Raw genomic sequence first — 23,536 nt, 5'->3', positions numbered from 1 at the left:
TATATGCCCGTAGAGAAAGCTACCTGATTGAGATTTGCCTCCTTAAGGCATAGCCTCAAAGTCTCCCGTAATGGTTCTGAGCTGTACTACACAAAAAAGTGACAGTCCGAGCAAAAGACACCAACAGGTGTAGTTCAAGTCATCAATGGAGAAAGTTTGTCCTCAAAATACTATTAAGATAGAAAGCTTGACATTATAGAAAATGTTCCATCTTGAAACTGGGAGCAAGTCTAGCAAATTTGCCATTTACACACGGGAGTTTGAGATCAGGCCCAGTGGTAGGACACAAAGTAAAACAGCATATGAACAAGGGTTTAATGTGGGTGTGTCTGTCCTTGCCTGTAGTTCCTGCCTCCTCACGGACTGTCAGAGGTTTTCATTGCCTCAGTCTGTACCTCCTGCCCCTTCCCTGAATCCTCTCCTTTTTTATGTTTCCTAGCATGTTTGTATTTGTCCACGTACGCCTTAACCAGATTCCCCACTTTCACCGGGTTGATTTCCCCGCTCTTGCTGTGGCACACCTGGTGACCGGGAACACAAGATTAATTACAAACAATAAACGGGCGACCTGAGACGAAAACAAATGTCTGAATCACACCTCGTAATAAAAAAAGAAAAAGAAAACTTTCAGCATCTTACCAGTTTCAGTTTTACTCACCTTCTGGACAGCTTTGCGTAGAATCTCCTTGTATTCATCCTTGTTGATGTCTCTCCTCTGATAGAAAGGCTTGATCGCTAGCTTTACCTCCTCGATAGCTCTCTCCTGCATATGCAGCTTTTTCAAATACTGCTGACAGAAGTAAAACATCAATTATGTCAATGTATAATCACACACTGTATGTTTTTAAGAAGAAGTTGGGCATTATAATCAAAACTTATTCAAAGCTAAACAGTGGTTTGAAAACTCCAAACACTGAACATTTCAATGTCATAATAACCTTGTCTTTCCTCGACAAATCCCCCTCCTCGGCCTCTCCTTGACCGGTGGTTGATAACTCTCCAGGATGTACGCCATCAGATTTGGAGGATGCACTGAGCGGAACAACAGCAGCGACCTTCTTGGGGGAGTCACCAACAGCTCCAGTGATGTCCTGGGAAAACCAAGAGAGATTACGCACCGACCAACGCTCCGAAACCGAAAGATATTCCATTCATTATCGCATAAGATAAAATAAAACACGAAAGCTGTAAAGTGATTAAAGTGTTGGGCAATCATGGTTGTAAATTTGCAATGAATTCAAAATGCACAGCTATCCATAACTAGATTACATGTGTAAATATACTGTTTGTTTTTAAATACTGTAATAACAGCATTTGTTTGTGTGTAGTACATATAGTGTCTGCAAAACGTGTGTGTGCCTGTCTGTGTGTGTGACTATATTTATTGTGAAGACACAGTTTTAGTTTCGTTTAGCCTGAAAATGCTTCAGTATCAGTTTTAGTTTCTACCACGTGACATTTCCTTGACTTGCTCATTCTGGATCAACACTGCCACCCTCTGGACAGTTTAGACATTACATGCTTGATGCATCTCTAAGAAAAAAGCATGTGCAGGGACAAGTAGCTCGGTCCTACCTGACTGGATGCCTGGAGTGCTAACGAGGGTCTGCGAACTCCCTCCTGCTTCAGCTTCAACTTGTACAGAGCCAGCTCTGTGGAGGAAGAAAAAGAAGCACATTTAGCTAAGACCCAGACACAAAACACATTTCTGATCTCTGCTAATCAAAACAAATGTAAATAATAAAATGTGAGAAGAAACCTAATCTTCTTCTTCTTTATATTACATACATTTGTTAGCAGGATCTGCTGATATAATGTGAACAGGGACCAAACTGACGTGAAACAATCTGGTGGAAACACTCACTGCTTGCAGATTTCTCCGGTTGAGGCCCCTCAGGCTCCTGAATATTCCACGTGACCCGCTTCACTTGAGTCTTGGATTTTGCTCCGACCAAAGTCGACACCGGCTCTCCCTCATTCTTCGCCTCCACTTCTTCTTTCTCCTGGCTGACGGCTGCTCCGCTCCCCTCCGTGTTCTCAGACTTCACGTAATCCAGGTTGTCCAGCATCACATCGACATTGAAGTCATCGTCGGAGTCCGAGGGTTGCTGAGCTTCTTGTTTCACAGGGACAGTCGACTCAACGGTGTTTTCTTGTTTGACGGAGTCGACCGGCACCGGGTGAGACTGGGAGACGGTGTCCTGGAGGTTTTCTGTTTTAACAGGAGTGGTCATTGTAGAAACTGAGGTGACAGGAGGTAAGCTGCACAACTCTGGGGAACCTGGCTCTGATTTAGTTATGCTGATTTCACAAGTCTCCGTCTTAACGGGGTCTTTGGTTGCCTCATCTATGCTTTTGCTCGCTGCCGAACAAGGAGTGTCTATTTCTTCTTTCTTAATCAGTTTAACAATAGGAGAATCTTCAAACATATCAAAAGATGCTTGTTTTTCTTTCTTAATTTCTTTTCCAGCCTTTACTGGTTTCGTCGGTTCTGTAGACGTGGCCTGGTTGTCTGCTCCGAGGTCTTTGCTTTCCTTTTTGACTTTAGAGGAACTGGAGGGCGGCTCCTGCTTTTTTATTTTATCTACTTTTTCCTCTTGGATGGAGCTTTGAGTTATATCCTTCTCTTTTTTTTTGTCCTGCAAGCGCTTTGCGTCTTTGGAGGATGAAACACACGACCCTGGAGTCTTCTGCACACTTTTGGACGACGCTTCTTCTCTCCGTCTCTCTCTTGAGTTGGATCTAGACCTGTGCCTCCTTTTGTCTTTCGATCGCGATTCCACCTTGTCTCGGGAGGGCAGAGATGAATGCTGTGGTCTGGTGTGATCTTTCCTCCTTTCCCTGGATCTGGACCGTGATTTTGATGGAGCACGCCTACGGTCCTTGGATCTAGATCTGGACCTAGAATGTGACTTGGACTGGGATTTTGAGCGACCACGTCTCTTGTCCTTCGAGACTCGTCTTCTGTCGTGGTCTTTCTCTCGGTCGTCGTATCTCTCCTTGCTTCTTTGTTTGTGTTTCTTCCTCCTTGAACGCTCCCTGCTGCTCGAGCTGGAACCAGACCTGAAATGAGAAAATGAATTGGTCCAGTAACGGTCAAACACACGGTCATACTTAGTACACAGAATACTCAACAAATTGTTAGATGTTTACCTGGACCGCCTCCTTCTTGTCTCATCTTTGGATCGGGATCGGGATCGCTCTCTCTTTCTGCGAGTCCTATCGGGGGAATTGGGTTGAGAGCTGTCGGAGGTTGAATGTGCCCTTCTCCTCTCCCGAGATCGGGACCGTCTGGAACTCCTTTCCTTGTCCTTGTCCCGTTCTTTCTGCCTACCTCCCTGACCTGAGACACGTTGATCACCTCCTCTGCCTCTGTCGGTCTCTGAACTGCTCGACTGTTGCTCCTTCACGTCTTTGGAGGCTTTCTTCTTATGGCTCAAATCTCTTAGAGGGGACTTGGAACAGGACGATGATTCCGATTTAGTTTCTTCTTTTTGTTTCTTCTTGGTGGTAGCAGAGCTGGATGCTGATGAATCGTCCTTATAGTTCAGAAGAGATCTATTGAGAGGCCCAGCACACGGTTCGCTTTCCTCTTCCTGAGGCTCTCTTTCAGTCTTTACCAGTTCCAGACTGTGATGAGCAGCCGATGTGGCTTCTGCCGTCTCTGAATTTGAATAACTCTTTGACTTGTAACCGCACCTTTCTAATTCCTCTGCATCATCTAACCCTGGTTCTTTCTTAATTTTAGTGTCAAGCAATAACGTTAGTTTCTTAGTCTTTACGTCTATTAATCTTGATTCTTTCTCAACCTTTACACTGACCTCAGGGCCTCTGACCCCCTGTGGTATAGTTCCCTGAGCTCTCCTTGGTTCTTCCTGTGAGATTTCAGTTTCCTGTGTTTCGGTTTTCACCTGTACCCGGTCTTGTTTGGTTTGCACTAAGCCCTCCTTGCGTCCTAAACTAGAAGCCTTGCTCTCATTGGTGGCTTGCCGAGAGCTGCTATCTAAGCTCGTGCTCTCGGCTTCGTCGCCTGAGCTGCTTGAATCTGACAGAGTAGGATTAAAGGGATCGTACATATTATTTTCCTGCTCCTTACTGACCGGCGTGCGTGATGCCAGCAGCATTTGTTTATCTCTGTGCAACTGTCTCTTTTTGGCTTCGTCTTCCTTTTCTCTCCAGCGTTCCTGTACTGTGCCGCCACTAGCAGAGGACGACGCCACGGTTAGCCGTCTCGAATGCCAGGAGTTCCCACTGGAGTTAATGCGGAAGCTCACCGTTGATGAGGATGAGGAAGATGAGGAATACCGAGGCTGGCTGGAGTTAGAGCTAGCGGAGGAGGAGGAGGAAGAAGCGAACGAGTTGGAGAAGGCTGAGGATGAGCTTGCTCCGTCGGGCCTGTGCCTCTGGGCCTGACCGTCAGATTGGCCCTTTTGCTGGTCGACACTTTGCTGCCTTCCTTTGTCCCCAGAAAGGCTGTTCATGCTCGTGTCCGGCATGCCGTATCCATTACTACCAGCGGCAGAATGACTACTACTTCCCCTACTGCTACTGTCTCGACTACTGCCACCATTTGTGACACTGCTGCCCTCCCTTTTTATTTTTGGTATCCTAGGAAGCACAGACACGTCTACCCACATGGGCTTTGTAGGAGCTTTTTTAGGTTGGGATTGTGATGGAGGAACTCCTCTGCTCTTAGAACTGGAGTCTGGAGTGTGGTGGCTGGACATGGAGGTGGCTTCCCTGCGGGTTCCGACTCCGTTGGTTCCCCACGGACCAGGAGAGGTGGTGGGGCGGTTTGGACGGGGTTGCTGCAAACTTGGATGTCCTCTGGGTGGCAAATCAGAGTGAGGAGGTGGCTGAGTGTGAAGCGGGGGTAAGCGGGATGAGCTCTGGGATAAATGTCTGTTCATAGAGCTATGGGAGGATCCCGGCAGATCTCCGTTGTGGTGAAGAGGCAGAGAGCTGTCTCCTAGGCTAGGTGACATCCCCGGGTGGCTGAGGGTGCTGGTATCTCCTGAGCTACTGCTTGTGCTGCTACCTGGCACTAAAGTGGATGGCATCACTGTAACAGAAATACATGTATAAACAAAAAAGGCACAGATAAAGCAGCGGAGCATTGCAGCACTTTTTGTGTAAAGACTTCTGAGCATTTCCATCCATCCATCCATTATCTATACACCGCTTAATCCTCACTAGGGTCATGGGGGGCTGGAGTCTATCCCAGCCGACTCAGGGCGACCTTCTTGCTGCGACGTGCTAACCACTGAGCCACCTTGCAGCCCTCTTCTGAGCATTTTAGGAAGTTATTTCAAAACTATATGGCACAAAACATGACATTACCATAGAACTTATTTTAATAGTAACTACTATGGTAATGACGTATTTAATTAGAACATTGATCGCACCGTCTCCATTTAGATCGTTTTACATGCCCTAATAACTACTATTTGGGCTGTAAATGAAATTCAAAACGAATGCAGGAATAATAAAAATCACAGATCGTCTTTGGAATATAAACTAAACCCCCCAAAAAAGTAAGATTTTCTAATTTGATGCCATCAGGGTAAGTCAGCGCAGATTACACACTGCATACTGCTCAGAGTAACTCCTCAGAGTAACACATCGCCGTGTTGGGGAAACCAAGAAATGGGAATTTTGTTATAGCAACAAGCTCAGTGACTCACATTTGGCTGTGAATAATTCACTGCCCACGTGGGAGAGCACAAGAAGCACTGCTGGACTCTTGTGTTGCAAGATTTTAGACGGTTTAAAGTTTCATATTCTTCAAGCTGCAGTTTCAGGGGTTTAACGTAAATGATGCTTTTAAAACAACCAACAATTAATTTTTAAATGGCCAATATGACAAAGTCGCATCTCAACTACAATATATTTAAACATCACTTGCTGGAACATTTTTTACACTTACTTGGCTTTGTAGCTTTAAGCGAACCATCTCGATTAATGACGACGTCGGAGCTGTCCATCAGAAGCATGCTCTGTCCTGATAAGATGCTGCCCAGCAGATCCGGCACCGGAGCTGCTTCCACAACATCCGCCGACTGGTGGACATCCAAACCCCTCCTGGTAGAGCACAGCAAACCTTTAATGAGATTTCTTGACGTTTATGAAGCTAAACCTCCATCTTCAAACGCAAAGAAGGAGAGAACCGTACCTCACTATTATTAAATCTTAACAACGGTGGTTCAGTTTTTTGAAAGAGCTGTTCTTCATTATTGGAATCAGTTTTTCTCTTTTTAGTTTGGTTAGATTTTAGTTGTGTTGTTTATTTTGTTTTGTCTTTTTTTAATCACTAAAATACTATTTAATTACTTTGTTTTTGATTAAAATATTGATTTATTTTTTGGTGCTCATGGATGAGAGACAGTGAAGAACATCTGCTGTTTTCAGTTTGTTTTCTAATTTAAAAAGCAGCAAAAAAAAATAATTGTTTCACTTTTTATTTATTCTTGAATTGTGTTTGCCTGCATTAGCTGATTTTAGGGAATTATGGGACTGGGTCAATCAAAAACTCTGCATTCTTAAACTGCTCCGTAGTAATTTTTTACCACTGAAAGACACGTTTTGCACAGTAATTACATCATGTGTTCATTCATGCACTGGCAGTGACACAGCAGCAGACACAAAAGAACACTTTGATGGATTGATAGGAAAAGTCAAGACACACGAAGCACAATGAGCTATAAATCTGTACTAGAACGGAATCTGTTGAATTTATTACCTGGAAAGGCTCGCAGTGACTGGTCGAGCCACGGGCTGATGAGAGCGCAGAGCAGAGCGGGAGATCCCTCGTCTTTTGGCCTCCAGCAGCGATGTAACGTGAACCTGCTGGTCGTCCTCCTCACTGGTCAAGTCAATACCATAAGTCATAATAATATTTAATTGCTTAATAATTAATAGTGAAAATGCTCAGCGCCGAACAAACACATCGAAACATACATAAACAAAACCCACATGTGCCCAACACAAAATAAATCACTAATAGCTCGTTATCTATATTTTCTGTTCTGGTTATTTGAAACTGAAGTGACCAAACTGCATAATTTCATGTTTTTAACAGTGCTTCATTGAAAATACTTAAGGCTTTTTAATTATTACTATTCAAGTATGTGCAACATACAACAGACGTACATACAAACACAACATATTTGCAGCATACATCAATTCTGTGTAACACCAAAGTACACGTTGGGCTACGGGGAGTTCAGTAGATAGATTAAAAAAACTAACACCATGGGAGCATTTTGCAAAATCACATGATTGGAAGTCTTCTTACCGATCCACAAAAGGATCCAGATCAAATGGATCTCCATAGATAGAGAGCGATGCGGCTCCTATGTCAGCGCGCATGTTGCTTAGCGTGTGCTCCGACGGCCGGTACACTGTCGGAAGCGAAGAGCTCTTCTTGTCCTTTACAATTCCAAGATTACTAGCGATACGGCTTCGTGGAGTGAGTGTCTTTTTCAACATCTGGCAGGAAAACACGGACGTAGAGTTTATCCAGAGAGAAACGCGTTATATAAACAGATGAGAAAACAACTGTACAGTGTAGAAATTCAGCGTTAGACACAGTGAAATGTTAAAAACTAACTTATTTAAATCACAATATTGACGTTAATGATTCACTCACCAGCTTCCTCTTGGATTTAGTCCTCCTTACTTTCCGTTTCCTCCTTCTGACTCCAGTGCTTGCCGCTTTACCTTTAGCGGAAGAAGTCTTCTTACTTCTCATCTTTCGGCGCCTTCCTATTTATTCAAACATAAAAACCATTCCTCACCATCTGTGTTTAGAACAAAGAGCAATCTTTTACTACATGTTTATGTTTGAGTTTGCATCTATGCTAACCTCCTTTCTAGTGTATTCTATTGTATGTAATGCGTCTCTTTACTCACCAGTCTTGCGTCTGCGGCTAGATGGGATACGAGGTGTGAAGTCCCGTATATACACTGATGTGTTGAGCCCAGCCACCACAGCGTTGATAGTTTCATCCAGCCAAGTGGACTGGATCAGATACGTGGGAGCCAACTAGGAGGACAAAGTATGCATTAATCTACTGGTTAGAGTTCACAAACAACTGTACTGCAAACACAATCTCAAAAATGCACTTCTCCTCAACACACACATTTTAGTCACCAGTCAAACTGAACGAATGTCAAAAACACACCCCGTGCTAATATTTCAAAAAGTCAGTAGCAACTTGAATATTTAACGTTATCAGAATGTCAAGTCTGCACAACAACAACAAACTTAGTTGAACACATTCATCTGCAAAATGCAACACTGCTCATCTGCTGTGGGAGTGAGTTAGGAAATAAGCCAAGACGGAAGCATCACGCCTCATGCCAAACCTGCGACGTGCGTGCCTGTGTGATGCGATGCCGGTTGACATTAGCTCGAACTCTCTCGCTCTGCTGGGTCCGGGCGATGGCTCTGGTGGGACCTGCAGCACGGGCCTGCGATCGACTGGTGGCAGGACGAGCAGTAGACGGTAGGCTGTCTGTGTCGCTAACCTCCTCAGCCGAACCTCCTGAGGCAAGAAGATTTAAAAGGTCTGACTTGTGGAAGGATGCTTAAGACTGCTAGCAATGGTAAGATTCTTAACTATGGCCACTTTTGAAAGATTTACATGCTGTTTTAATACGAATAATTCTTTTGCGGTCTATTTTTATTTAAAGACAGAGAAATGCCTCGACAATGCAGTGAAATATGTGAAACATTTTCAAGATCGAATATTTATTTCACTTGCACTAAGGAATGGTTTTTCCTATTTCCTTTAAAGGATCAAGTTCAAAATAAAATAACTCAAAACCTTACTTGAGTTACGGTTGTTGGCTTCACACTCAGGGCAGAACCATTCCTCCACAGGAACAGAGTCAAGAGGAGGCGTGAGGCATTCCATGTGATACCTGCAAAACAAAAACACTTCACTGACAACAAGTTTTAGGCTGGTAAAAATGTGCAAAAACTGGACTTCTGGATATTCTCTATCTCACCCTGCATCGCAGCCATCGCAGAGCAAGAGGCGGTCCTCCCGGTCGCTGCCGCCACACACTTCGCAGTTGGTTTGTTCCAGGTCCACATCTACTGTTTCTTCTTGACCTTCCTTCACAGGCTTTTGCACCGTAATCTGAATGAAGCAATTATCACAAAGCAAACACACCAAAGTAATTAGTCCACACAGAACAAGTGCATATGGGAATTTATAACTGTTCCACATTTGTGTAAAAAATGAACACACTCACCATTTTCTTCACTTTGCCCCCAAAACATTTCCTTAAGTATACGCTGTTAAAGGAGATCCGGTCTACGGGACATGAGTTTGCATTCTATATGGAGGAAAACAAAAACATACTGAGCAATTCATCTTCCCCTCAACACAGATGTTTAAAAATGCAGAGAGAGAGAGATGCTCCTAAACAGAACACCTACCTTGGCCCATTCAAGGATGCAGTCGAAACAGAAGTAGTGCTCACAGTTCTCTGGTGTAGCAACAGGCTGGCTGGTAAATGAGTTCAGGCAGATGGGACACTTGTCTGAGTCCTCATCTGAGCTCAACCCTGCAAAGTCAGTCGAGGTTCCCCCAAAAGCCCCATCCTTGGGCTTAGCATCTTCCTCCTCTTCCTCATCTAACAAAAGCAGGGGGAAATCAATGCATTACATCTATACAGGGTATTGCAATATCCCATACAGTTGAGAGCATATAATAATCCTTGTTTAAGTGTGGAAGTATGTTTTTCCTCAGGGATATTGAGCCCTGCTGAGTAAAAAAATAATGCATAAGCTGAATGACAGCTCTAAAATTCAGGACTACAAAGTACAAGTGAGTCACACAAAGCTTCATCAGAAAAACAAGTAAGCTGTAAAAAGAATAATATGCGATAATGATGAACATAAAGCAGACCATCACCATCTCTGACAATATAAACAACAATAAGAATACTATGACCCGCACAGTCACTCCTACCATCCTCCTCTTCTTCTTCTTCCTCCTCCTCCTCATCTTCTCCATTTACGTGATCTTCCTCTTCTTCTTCGCCACTGTCAGATTCTCCCTCCTCTGACTCCTCCTCACAGTCGTCTGAGTCATCTGGGACAGAAAAACAATATGAAAATATACATAAAATGCAGCAGTTGGAGTACACTGGATAAGTGACAGGATCTGAAACACAAGCTACCTGAAATGGCCCACAACGCAGCTCTCTTCCCTTTGCTGTGAGATGTACTGCGGTTGATCAGCTCATCTTGGCTGTCGTCTTCATCCATGACTGACCATCAGAACAGCAGCAGAGAAACTTCTCTGACAGCTTTTCTCTGAAATACTTGGATGACACAACAGAACAGTGGTTTTAAAAAAAGCAGCTGATGCCTGATTTTTGTTCCTCTTCAAACAATTGTAGTGAATATGACAACTGTATCTTGAAAATTGGTATTTAGGGTGCTACTGACATGCCAAGCTAATCTACTGGCGTTCACATTTATTAGCAGACACAGAAAACCGTCATCATGCTTGTCTATAAGTGTTTCCATTGTAGTGAACTAACATTTTCTTAAAACCCACAAGTGACATTTGACTTTGTGTTCGCTCAGTTTTAACTGACAAAACATTGCAAACATGTTAATGCTTGTATAAAATTAGTAAATGATTGTCTTACACTAGCTAGCTAGTCAACAGCAGCATGTAGATTGTGCATGAGGCTACATTTGTAAACAAAGAGGGAAACTCAGCACCAAACAGCGTTTTTCTCTATTTCTATAATGAAATATACAAGAAACGCAAATGCAGATATCCACATTGTAGATATGTGCGCTGACAAAAGAATGAGACGACCCCGGAAGGCTGTTGTTACTGAACAAATGACGCTAGCTAGTAAAATTAGCTTCAGTGTAGCGTGTTAGCTAGCCGCAGAAAAGCTAAAATTAGCGAACGTCAACTACACGCTCGTTTGAACTCTGTGCTAAAAACACTCAGTGTGTGGGCGCGCTTACACCAATTCCCTGTGCAACGTCCGCAACTACAATGTCCCGTTCAATCATTTAGTAGTAATTTTAAACCTACCCTATTCAGTAGTGTGGGGTATGTTTAGAGTGGTTTGAAGTCTCCACGGTTGTTGAGTGACACCACCGGCTGGCTACCGACGGAAATGGCCGAGTGCGCTCCGACGAATGTGACTCTTAAAGAGACAGTACACGGGATCATAGTACTAATGTACAGCGTATGCGTGTATTATATGTGTTGGAGTAGATCCAGTTACACTTAGGCACAGTCTGCGATCCAAATATATACCATGAGTACTCTGAACAGACACGAGAAATGGATCTAATGTTTTGTGACGCTTTTATAAATTATTTGATTTAAAAATTTAAAAAATATATATAAATTTTTATATATATATATATATTATATATAGTCATTTTATTTAAAATGAATCAATAATATACATAATATTTATTTATTTTTAAATCAAATTACTTCAAAAAATCAGTCACAAAACATTTTAAAAAATTAATTAAAACAATAGGAATTTTTTATATATATGTATTATTGTTTTTATTTAATTATTCAAATAAAACAATAATAGTTAGATTATTATTGTTGTTGTTGTTGTTGTTGTTGTTTTTATTTAATTTTTTTACTCATATGCAACAAAATTTTGACCAATGTGCCACACATCAAAAAAATTAAAACAGAATCCAAATTACAACAAATCCTTTTTCTTTTTTTTTTCTTTCTTTTTTTAAGGAAATTTAAATATCATATCAATGGAGTACCATAAGAGACCTTGTCTTTTTCATTATAAATCACACAAAATTATGATATTAGATTTTTATAGCTCCTCACATCTAGGATATATTGTGAATACAGTTGAATATAAGAAGTCGTGCATCAAGTCAAAGCAGTCGTCTTGTACATAGGGAAAGTGAATAGGGCACAGTGTGCCACTGTGGTTTCAAATACATGATTTGAGAGTAATGTGAGTTCACATATCAGGACAATTCTGCAATTGTGTGCAGCCTCTCCACTGCTGGCAATGAGCAGTTCAGCTGGACTTAGACTGGATAGTACTGAATGACACATTGTGTATTATAGCAGTTGCAATAAAACAACAAGATATATACATATACAGTATTTAATTTTAGTAGTTTAAAGTGCATTTCACACTCAGTGGTTTGACTCAACACATGTGCAAGTTGTGTTTCTTGACTATGTGCATCAGATTAAAGCTATATCTTACCAAACAAACCATTCCTGCTACTTCTAATAACTCAAACAACAATAAAAAACAAACAACAAACCAGCAAATCTATTTTGGCTCTTGGGTCTGCCTTACTACCTGGTTTGCAAACTTGCAACACAGCAATCCCTGTCGCCCCCAAGTGGCAGCTCCAACTTCACAGAATCAGCTGTTACATAACACAATGTGTAATCCTGATTTGCTACTTTATGTCATGGGGTTATGTGTATCCTAGCTGTGAATAATCCGACTGGGCTTTAATAGTCAAAAAGTGATCAGAAAAAACGAACACTTCAAACCAAAAACTTGCCTGATAAATATTTCAGAAACAAAGAAAGAACACAATGTTCCAGCTGACAGTGTGAGAAGGGGGTCAGTTAAATGAAGGGATTTTTTTTTGTGTGTGCGTGATCTATAAAGAAAATATAAAAAAGAAGCTACAATGCTCATAATTCCATTGTGATATCTTATACCCCTGTGCTGTAATTTCATAGATCTAAATGCATCTGTGGTAACTTTATTCCATGTGATGATAAGATTTAAAGGAGGAAAAAACATGTTTATACTCTTCTTTTTTTAAATATATATATATATTTTTTTTTTAATTTAGTAACACAATTTGTTAATGATGTCAGGAAGTCCTCAACCCTCCGCTCCGTAAATAATTGAGTGTTCATCATCATCATCGTCCTCCTCCTCCTCCTCCTCTTCCACCTCCTCGTCATCATCAGATCAGACTGTCATGCAACATCCTTGGTACGTGCACAGCCACACTCTGCTCATGGCAACACTGTACACAAGTAAGCCGAGTTCAACCACTTCACACTGTAGGGGTAGCGGCGCCCTTTGTCCAACTGCCTTAATATACACTTGTGCCACCTCCAGCGGCAGCTGTCGCATCACATGGCGCCTATTTAAGGGCAAAGAAACCTGTGTCGCATGGATGTTTGCAATAAATAATCGTCCAGGGCAGGAAACTGTTAACAAGATAATGGTTCATTCCTAATGTACGACGTGCAAAACTGAACGCGCCGCACCCCAACTATAACTCTAAGCCTCAACCGAACTGCTGCTGGAGTAAAGCCCGCCCCCCTCCGCTCCTCATTGGTCAATTATCTATGACAGGCGGGACGTTGAAGTTCAACTTCGAACCGCATTGGCTGCGCGGGGTGCCCGTATTGTTTCTAATTTGCATAACCAGGTCGGGTTGCAGATGCAGGGGAGTGGGCAGGGTAGGGGTAGTGCAAGTGAACTGAACTTCTGCGTCGGTGTAGGCTACACTATATTCTCAAAATGCACCTAACTTTAATCGTGCACTGAGATTTATTTGAGAGAAAAAACAATTTGGATGTTCGGACTGTTGGTAGACGGGGACCTGTGGGCGAAAATGAAAGATTTCCCCCTCAAAAATTATTCTAAAAGAAAACTTGGGACTGGTAAGTAGCTCCCTTTATCTGCCACTATTCTTTATTCTGTCTATATGGTGTGGTGAACAGGCCACAGCCACTGTATCAGTTACATGTAATTTTGCTGTGAATTTATTTTTAGTTATCACTTGTGATAATTGTTTATTTTGGAACTTTTTTTAAAATATTAATTGAAACTGAAAGCATTGTAATATATTTCGGCAGCCAAATCCATACATTATGGAGAGACCTCCAACTGTAATTTATAATTCAGTAGCAGTTAAAGTGTTGGGATAACATAAATAAATCATAAATTTGTCGATTTATTTACAATTTTACAATTATTTATACCATTTAACACCGTGTAGGTAATTTTAAATAGTGCAATTTCATAAGTACATAAGTGATATGATTTTAATATAGCTACAGCCACCCATTCTCAAACATGTCTGATTCATCACTGTTCTTTTCACACAGCATTTGTCTGTTTCTACTCTCCAGATTTTTGTGCGCTTTTTTTACTGCCTTATCAGTGTTATGCATGAGATCTAAAAGCAGGTAAGCCACTGACTAACGCACATTGTGCCAGTTGCCAGTTCCACTGTGCGTGTGACAGCGGCTAACCTGGTTTTGGGAATACCTCTCGTATATTTTTTTGGCTCATCTCAACACCAGCCACAGCCGGACCAGACACACACCTATCTACAAGCAGCCCTTGATCATGTGCACTGCTGGGACAGGCCTGCTCAGCATGAATGCCCTCCCAGTGATCTCTATGTGTACTGTAGCCTACTTCCTACTGTGTTCACACGGCACCTTATTTAGGATTGGTGGCTTGTGTTGTTTTTTTGCATTTCCTCCTATGCAGCTGACCTCTCCTTTTTTTTTTTAAAGACCGTTGGTGAGTGTTTTGTTTCAGTTTCTGTTTCATCTGTGTGGTTGAGATCATCTTCACGCTGCCAATTTGAGGTCAGGGGGCCTCCAGAGGTTCCTGAAGAGGCTCCAAGGGGCCTTCAAGCAGAAATGAGCAGCGCTGTATAGACAGTTATCTTGAACTTGAGGAGAGAATGGATTGAGATATAGTTTGCATGAATAGAAGCAATGTACAGTTCATTTCTGAATCATAAACAGCAGCACAAACCTGAGCTCCTCATGCATTGTATTTATACAGTATGCACATTGTATGTTCCTAAAGTGAGAAGTAAAGTTTCTACTCAAATCAAAACTGTGGCATCATGTATCATGTGTCTGTCTCTCCGTGTAATGCATTTTCTTGGTATCAGTGGCGATGTTTTATTCCCTTCAGTGCGTAATGAGTCATTGTGACACAGAGGAATAGATAAGTGCAGTATGTCAGACTCATTAACTTGTGGCCCCATTCATCATCGTGATGTGGACGTGCAGATGCTCACTCTCGTCCACATTAGGGAGGTCCTTTCCCAGACACCCGTGGCCTGTTAGAAACACATATTGATCATCTGAAAGTGCTCAAAATGTTACGCTTGGCGTCCCTCTTCCAAAGTAGATTTCGTTGGGGTTCACGTGGAGTGCAGTTGTGTGTTTGAAAAAATAATTCCCTCTGCATGGTGTCCCAGAAATATCGTCGTAATCTGTTAATGTGCCGTTATGAGATTGGACTCCTCTGAGTTTAGATATGAAATGGGTGAGGTTGGGTGTTTTTGCATGCAGAGTTTCTGGAGAAAGTACAAGGCAGAACATTAAATAATTGATGTTTAGAGTCCTGAAGTAATGCAGGGATTTTCAGAAATATGACCTTTTCCATTTTTGCAGAACCTAGCATTGAATATTATCAACATGAATGTAGCACAAAGTGGGAAAAGAAAAGAGAGAAAGAGTTAGTAATATGGTAAGGGTTTTATGTGCAGTACCCTCTTACGTCCACAGGTAGGCGTCAGCGTCCCACCAGGCTTCGGGTCGGTCCAGACAGTGTGAACTAAACAAGGATTTGAAGCTTATCTAACTCCAGCAAAGCCAGACAGCTCTAAATCTTCTCAGTATAATCCAATTTTGCATAATTGATCATAATATCGGAGCTGTCTCCTTAATTCGAACACATGGTCACAAGTTGACAACACTGGTGTGAAGAGGGAAAGATTTAATTAGAACAGCCAGTGATTTGGATGGATGGAAACAGTTTTCAGTATGCATTTGTGGGAGGGGAAAAAAAGAAAAACAAGAAATGTGTGCGTTGCTTGGAATTTTACCTGGCACATGTTAGCAGATGAGAGTATTTATAGAAGTCCGCAGGGTTTCAGTCCGGGGTTGGCCAGAGCACTAGGGAGGCTCAGTGTGTGACAGCCAGTGTATTTACTCTCCAGGGTAAACAAACAGGAAAGGAGCGGAGGACAAGTGTGTTGTGCTCAAGCCGAGTAGTTATCTGCTTATCCCATATCAGGGCGATGTTTATCACCTATGTCTAAAGAAACAGCTGTTGTTCGGTCGTTAGTATTCTACAGAGATAAGCCATACATGGACTCAGAGGTCTAAAGTCCACAGTGTTCTGCAGTCACATGTCCTCTGGTGGTGACAAAGAGAAATCCAGATCTTTATACTGATAGCGTGATCCTAAAAGCAACTTCAACATTCATAGCTAAATACAGTCAGCCTTGTCAGATGCTCACAAGTCTCTCGTGCCTCCACCATCACGTCTTGCAGATGCACCGTGTCACATCATCCATAACAGCAACAGCTGTGACGCCAGGATGTTTGCCACATTTCCCTCAGCATCCAAGGATGCACTTTGTGAACTTTCAGTCAGCCACCTGTGAATAACAGCTTTAAAATACCCCCGAAATTATCGTGTGGGCACCACAGGGCCCATTGTACCTCAAGCAATAAGTTGGAGCATGCATATTTCAGCACTTATAATATATTCATAATGCATTTCACATAGGAGCTTGTTCTTGGCACTGTAATTTTTAGAAACTGTACATTTGTGAGTTAATTATTTACTGCAAGAAATTACAGACGTACTGAACCTCCACTTCCAGTTACTGCAACTCGCTGATTATAATTAAAAGTGATTTAATAAAGAGGGTACAAAGAAAAACAAGCACTCGGCAAAATATTATCTAAAACACAATGCACATTTTATTATATTTAAATACATAGTAATAGTAATAATTTCTCTAGGTCAAAGGTCTCTAAATTATTTTACATTTCATATAGATACTTAGCAGTGTTTACAGTAGCAAAACTCTGTAAATATATTTGTCTTACGTATATACAGTATGTATATCATAGTAGATTGAATAATGAATGGAAGTGTTACAAAGCAAAGGGTTAAATAAGACGTGACGGGTGACAGAACAGTGAACAACTTTCTCTCGGCCCTGCGGTCCGTGTTTTATCTCCATGACGACTCTCGGGATGTCAGGACTGCAAGACACACAAAAATAAGTGGGGATGATGATCCCTTTGTTTCTGAGGCAAAAATACTTTTCAGCTAATACACAACACCAGAGACCTGGCTCAGTTAGGATATTCACACACGCCTGTGGAGGAAAAAAAAACACAGGCAGACACAAGACCAGTCACGGGGTTAACTCCCTTATCCACAGAGTTTGTGGACTATGACTGAAATCTCGTAAGTCAGAGTAGCATTTTGGAACAGAAGTGGTTTCAAGCTGTTTCTATAACAAGCACTGAGATGTCTTCAGTTTCCAAAGCAAGGAGCGTTTGTCTAATCCCACAAACAAAACACCACACGGCAGACGGTAAAGAGAGCGCACACTCGCAACACACGTCACTTTGACCTGTCAGCATAATGCAGAGACGAGCGGTATAATGAAACGCTAAGTGCTACGTTACGGTAAGTATTGGCTGGTTTGGATGGTCATTTATGGATAATGGAGGTGACCAAAGCAGTGAAAATAACAGCTTGTTGGACTTATGTTTGTTCATGTTAAGTCTGATCGCCTAAATCTACAGTACACTGAGGCACAATGCAAGTTACGACAGGTCAAATGTTAAGTGTGATGGCGGCAAAAGAACCAGGTGCATCCATCCCAGTGGATGAACAGAAAAGCATCCTAACAAACCATGGGCCTGTGGCGCTACTTTTGCAATGTATCTCTCCTTTTTTTTCTTTTTTTTTTCTTTTTAAAACGAGGAGCTTGACAAAAATAGACTTGCAAAAGGTATAAGCTCCCAAAATAAGCTACGCCGTCTTCAAGCAGAGCAACAAATAGAGGAGAACAGGAAGATACATTTCTCTGTAGGCACACGAGGGCCAAGGCTTCACACAGGAAGAGAATGGGACAGTGCAAAGACATTTTGCAGAGCCCTCCGTAAAAGGCTCTTGCTCTTTGGAAGTCAAGCGTCACCAAAGTACAAGGCATTGTATAGATACACTCCCCTCGCATATAAATAGTATCCATACATAAAAGGCAAACTGAAATGACATTGGTCTCATATCTTTCCATGTCACAGTATAAAAACAAACACACAATCAGAACGTCTGCCACAGTAGTTCCCAGTGCTATCGACGTGTTACATGGAGATACGGTGAAAAGCAGCTGTTGGTAGTCGATTACTGACTTGAGGGTGGGAAGGCCACTCTGTACTACAGAGGGGGGAATTAGCAGCAAATCCCCAGATGCATTAAAGTATAACAAAAGCAGCTACTGTTAGTCCAGAAGCAAACAGTGAGAGAGAACGAAGACAGGGAGTAGAGAGAACATTAGAGGATGAACACATCCAGAAGACTAAAGCATACAGGGATAAGTGAGAAACTGGGAGGAGGAATACATCAACTGTTAAAAGCAAGGAACAGAAATCAGCAGAACACTGCGAGTTAGGTACAGGAGAAAAGTTTCTCGGCCTTTCGATGTTGAGCACAGGGAAGCCGCTGAGAAGTTGCAGGAACCTCCACCATACAGATGCTTCCACTACCCAACACCAAAAAACGGTAGTTGTAGCCTTAAACCCAAACAAGCTGGGGTAGAAAATACAGGAGGGGGGCTAGGGGCTCTGGGACCAGGGGATGGACAAGAGCGGGGCAGGAGAGGGGCAGGATGGGCTCAGGAAGCAGCAGGGGTCTCACACATACACACCCTCAGGGTTGAGACTGGACACTAGAGGGTTTTGCAGGTTGCGTGGATGTCCCAGGAACTGTTTGGCAGTGGGGCGAGGCGGGGATTCCACTGGAGTTACACTGCGACCTGAGGGGAAAGAAAGAAATATCTTCAGAGGACAAGCCAATCAATCTTTTAACGGCACCGTATAAAACGTGTAGTTTGAGGCTTAATGTGTATTTTTAGTCCCGTACTTCCGTTCCTATATCCCTCCTGCAGAAACTGTGCCAGTTCCAGCTGCTCCAGCTGCTCCTGAAGCTCCGTGCGTGAGTGGGTGTGCGCTGGCAGGACACCTGTCTGCTGGATAAACTGCTGTAGGTTACACTGCCTCAGCTCCTTATTCAACTCTTCCAGCTCCTCCTGTTTGACCTGAGTCGGGAAAGAAAAACATGGAAAACAAAGGACGATGAGTCAGAGCGCCGACTCCAACGCTGACACCTTGTTTACCCGGTAATTAAAGTGGATGCAGCCTATGAGACTAGGATGAGGTAAACATGTCTGTTTAGCAGTAAATATAATTCTTCTCTGCATGACTTTAATGACAATTTATTGATGTTGTTAAAAAGCAGCATTCTCTTGTATTTACCACAAGGGGGCAGCAGAGTCTACAACTCCAGCCTCAAGTCACTGATGTAGCATATTTCCTATCAGGTCATCATCAGTCCATTCAGCTACAGTGAATCATCAAAGCCCCACAACTGCCATAAGCATTTTCCTGATTCCATTAGATTTAAACAGCCCGAGGTACGCTTATAGATGTTCACACAGCAATGCTTATTTGCCTGCCGGCTTTCAGATTGGTGTTAATTGATGGGATGTCAGGAGTAAGATATTTATCAGCTGCAATTATTGAACATGTGGAGTCCAGAAACATTCTATCAAAACAGGAGCGTCACCTTTACGCCCACAGATTAAACCTTGATGCACACAAGCAGGCCAGTCAGTCAGTCTTAATCGACTATCCATTTGCATTTAATCAATGTGTCTGCACACAGCGGAGAAAGGCGCAGCGGTATGCTGTGGCCACCTTGTGTGCCTGTGCGTATATGGGTAATTGATATTGGACCGAGGCAGCCCGCTGAGGCAGTTCACACCTGCAGGTCTGCCTCCATTTGCCTGATGACAGGAACGCCGTGTTCATCACCACCAACACTTAAACGCTCGGCTGGCAGGCTCGACCAATGAGCTGACCGATGACTTACATACACCTCGTTCTCGCGCTGTAGACTGATTTTTATTACACTCTGTCATGTTAACATTTCATTTAAAGAGAATAAAGGCTTATTATTGCCTCTGTGCAATTACTGTCTGGGTGATAAAATGCCCCTGAGGTTACTTTTATGAACACTTAGAGTATTGTTGAGTACATGCTGAGACACGGTGGTACATTTCACAACGACATGTATAGAGAAAACCTAATACCTTTGTTCTGCAGCGGGATGATTTTGACATAATTGGTTTCTGTGATTGTCTATGATACGCAGCTCTTCTCTGTCCCATCAACCAGGCATTAAGTCTGCTGAGCTCACCCTCGGAGTCTAACACATCCCCCGTAAGTAAGACTGACTGAAAAGCAAATGAGCTGGTCGCTATATTTTAATCAGTTTTTCGGCCAGTTTTCTATAACCTGGGGTCTACTGGATTAGAAAAGGGTTGTAAAGGTCTCACGGTGTTCATGGAACTGAAACACTGAACTACAATGTGTTCAGTGTGCTCTATTTCATTGTGACACGACATTTAAATCAGCACCTTCTACCATACTACCATGAAGGTGGAATTTAATTTTCTTTAGTCCTCTGGCTGAACCAGCTCAATGAAAAGGACACCAGAGTGTTGGGTTTCATGCGGATTATGAGGGAACTTGAGTTTCGCTTTAAACTGGGTTAGCCTTTTATTGATACAGCCGCATCTATGACAACCGCCAACAGCAAACAAAACAATGAAAGACGCCATAAACGACCAGAAGTTGAGGCTGAGGAGATGCAGTAAAAGGGTTTTTCGTTCTACAAATCAATCCTTTTTAATCCCTGTTTGTAAACACAGTACAACCATGTGTAGAAATCTGTCAGCATAATCAACATCATTAGCAAGCTCGTGTTTAGAGCATGCAACACGTACTAGATGACACCTGCCAAACCAGTTCAGCTAGACTGTAAATAACAGTTCAGACAATAAAATATTTTCATACATGGTAGGATAGGAGCATACAGCATGCGTATCATCAAAACATCTGCAAATGACGATTTAAATATCAAAACGCCATAATAATTCATGTTCATCCTTTGCACTGAGTATTATTTTTTCTTTTTCTGAGTGTCTCTGCACTGCTGTGTGTCTGCTGCACTGTGCAGGTAGGAGAGGGATACAGTTTACAGTAACACGAAAGAGGGTCTGTAGTGCACCTCGCAAATGACAACACAAGGGCTGATGTGGATTTTACAGCCCCTTCTCCAGAACCGTGACCTCTCTCCTTACCTGCAGCAGAGACTCTGCCTTCCCCAGAGCCTTGTCAGTCTCAGTTAGCTGCTCCTCCAGGTCTGTCCCATGCCTCTCCTGGCTCCGGAGCTCCGTCTTCACAGCGTCTAGCGACTCCTCGGGCCCATTGGCTTTCCCCTCCGCCTGGCTTTCCCGCTGGATCTCTTGCTCCAGCTGAGCAGAGCGAACTGAGAACTCGTGGAGCCGCCGTCCACAGTCGTCTAGCTTGGCATGGAGCTCCCCGAGCTTCCTCCTCATTCCTTGCTCCCTTTCCACCTCGGCTTGAAATTGCTCCTCCCAGTACAGCTCATGTGCGAGCTCGGCCTGGTTCCTCCGCATCACTTGCTCCAAAGCGTCCAGCTCGTCTTGCAAGTGAACCTCTGGGACTGGTGAGGGATGTGGAGACGGGTAGGGGCGCTCCCACGTATGCGACTCCCTCTCCAGGGATTCTAGCTGGGCCTCAATGGCCCTCAGTCTCTCTTGTTGCTGAAGAACTTTCCTAAAGACCTCTTCCTTGGAAGGGCCTATAGGTGGTGAGGGAGAAGGGGATGGCACATGAGGGGATACAGGGCTGGGAGAAGAGGAGGGGGAGGCTCTTTGCTCTGGAGAGTCCCGAGGAGACCTCTTAAACTGTTTGGCCTTGGTTTTAGGGGAGGTGGATGGCCCCAAGTTAAAAGTCAGGGCTTTCTTAGGCTGGCTACGTTTCGAAGGCTCTGGCTCAGGATACTTGGGTAGTGGAAGGGGAGTTGATCTTTCTTGTTTTGAGCTCGGTCCGTCACTGCTGCTGGGGCCGGTACGCCGCAAGAAGAACTGAACTTCACTGCCATGTTGGCCTAACTTCGCGAGAGACTCCAGAGGCCTCTCCGTGGCCAGCAGCTGCCTTTCCGTGTCCCTTAGACGCTGGATGAGAACATACCGGCCTGTCTGACCTGGGAACAGAGAGACACGGTGTGAGTACAAATGAATCTATGTACCAAAACAACACAACCTTGGCAAAGATGTCAGCATATTAAGTTTGAGCAGCTGCAAGATGCTCCTGGTTTTACTCAAAAATTTGTCAAGTCTGTTGTTGTCGAAGTTATTTGTTACTTGTGAAAGACTTTTTCTCCTTCAATATTAATAAAGCAGTGGATTTAACTCCTCACACTGATTTTACGCAAGTAATTCCAAGTGAACAAATGACATCAGAAGCATTATGATGATGCTGATACTTCTAAATCTCTGCCTCTGAGGACTGGAATAAAAGGCAGCTGCGTAAGACTCGCACAACATGTGAAAAATGTTCAAATAAACTGAAGTTTCCACAAGGACCTAGAAATTAGGACAAACCCTCCCTAATGACTTGGCAGTCGGCTCACTCATGGAAGGAGGAGAGTGCTAAATCTGGAGTTATGTTGTTCAATGCCGCTGCAGCGTATGGCTTGAATAAAGCCGAAGGATACAGGGACAGAGAGTCGGCTCAAATCCAAACTGACCCACTGACGGTCCAGACAAGCGTTCGGCTTGGGTCAGCGAAGAACGAAGAGGTGAATTCGGAACAGGATCAGCGCAACCTCGGCATGTGTTTGTGCGCTTGTTCTGTCTGTATCAAAACCTTATTGCAGAGCTGTTATCTAATCAATTGAGGCTTTTACATAAACAGTCAAACAGAGACAAACAGGGTGCAAAAAAAGGAAAAACATGGAAGTTGGTATCACAAAATAGGACGCTTTGACATGAGACAGACCTGTGCAATACATGCCGCTTAGATTTTGTCCGACTTGATCCTTACCTGCTGTGGTGTTATGCAAACGTAGGCAACGCTAATCTGACAAGACCACGGCAGCTGCATGACCTTAGGGCATGATAGGAAACTGCTAATTGATTTAAATGCTGGCTTAAGAATATGAAATTTGATTAAAACTCTTTATTTTATCTTCGACTTATTGCGTCAATAGAATACAAGCGGTGAATTTGATGGTTTATCAGTCAGAGAGGCTAAATGCATCCAGATTACACATCGTAACCTGTACACAATACATGACAGGTCTAGTTTATTGCAGATTAACATTAGACTGATTTAATTCTTCAAGTATTTAACAACTTCAACAGTTCTACAAAGCGTGATGTGAGGATGTTAAACAGCTCTGACATATCAGTAATTGTATTTCTCTCTACTGTAATTGACTATTTATTATTGTTTATGCAGATTTATATACAAACTGATAGAATGCTGCTGAGAATTCATGCGAAAAGGAGGTTGAACCGCCACAACCAGGCATCACAGATCACCTTTAAAGCCTGTGTATAATTAAAACAATCAGAGAC

General features: G+C 42.9%; 2 protein-coding genes across 6 annotated transcripts in view; both read right to left on the bottom strand.

Moving 5' to 3' along the window:
* Positions 1–6: 6 nt before the first annotated feature.
* Positions 7–11,126, bottom strand: phrf1 (PHD and ring finger domains 1). 3 transcript variants are annotated; one of them, XM_008281751.1, is made up of 19 exons: positions 11,076–11,126; positions 10,195–10,338; positions 9,972–10,106; positions 9,449–9,645; positions 9,262–9,345; positions 9,013–9,146; positions 8,834–8,925; positions 8,368–8,546; positions 7,912–8,044; positions 7,649–7,764; positions 7,295–7,488; positions 6,740–6,862; positions 5,927–6,081; positions 3,154–5,062; positions 1,865–3,063; positions 1,576–1,652; positions 939–1,091; positions 659–787; positions 7–521 (listed from the first exon to the last, which is right to left on the bottom strand). In XM_008281751.1, exons 2-19 carry the CDS (start codon positions 10,280–10,282, stop codon positions 357–359), a joined length of 5,262 nt encoding a protein of 1,753 aa, XP_008279973.1. In that variant the 5' UTR covers positions 10,283–10,338; positions 11,076–11,126; the 3' UTR covers positions 7–356. The 3 variants fall into 3 exon arrangements, with proteins under 3 accessions (XP_008279973.1, XP_008279974.1, XP_008279975.1); XM_008281752.1 differs by having other exon boundaries at positions 659–790; positions 9,984–10,106; XM_008281753.1 differs by having other exon boundaries at positions 9,984–10,106.
* A 4,633-nt stretch (positions 11,127–15,759) lies between these two features.
* rassf7a (Ras association domain family member 7a) overlaps positions 15,760–23,536 on the bottom strand; it is a 37,802-nt gene continuing 30,025 nt past the window's right edge. For all 3 annotated transcript variants that reach the window (XM_008281755.1, XM_008281754.1, XM_008281756.1), the window contains 4 exons: positions 21,230–22,158; positions 18,949–19,123; positions 18,734–18,841; positions 15,760–17,057 (listed from right to left, as the gene is read on the bottom strand). In XM_008281755.1, coding sequence (XP_008279977.1) covers positions 17,026–17,057; positions 18,734–18,841; positions 18,949–19,123; positions 21,230–22,158 — 1,244 coding nt within the window. In that variant the 3' untranslated portion in view covers positions 15,760–17,025. The remainder of the gene's footprint in view (positions 17,058–18,733; positions 18,842–18,948; positions 19,124–21,229; positions 22,159–23,536) is intronic.

Source organism: Stegastes partitus, unplaced genomic scaffold, assembly GCF_000690725.1.
Source record: "Stegastes partitus isolate 25-593 unplaced genomic scaffold, Stegastes_partitus-1.0.2 Scaffold243, whole genome shotgun sequence".
NCBI lineage: Eukaryota > Metazoa > Chordata > Actinopteri > Pomacentridae > Stegastes > Stegastes partitus.
This window is presented reverse-complemented; position numbering and strand designations above follow the sequence as displayed.

Excerpts from the sequence above, each read along its gene's own strand:
- phrf1 (XM_008281751.1), bottom strand. The coding sequence starts at position 10,282 with ATGGATGAAGACGACAGCCAAGATGAGCTGATCAACCGCAGTACATCT. Across the intron at positions 8,045-8,367 it reads CACAGGCACGCACGTCGCAG|TTGGCTCCCACGTATCTGAT; the intron begins GTTTGGCATGAG and ends TTGTCCTCCTAG. Across the intron at positions 7,765-7,911 it reads TAGCCGCAGACGCAAGACTG|GAAGGCGCCGAAAGATGAGA; the intron begins GTGAGTAAAGAG and ends TTGAATAAATAG.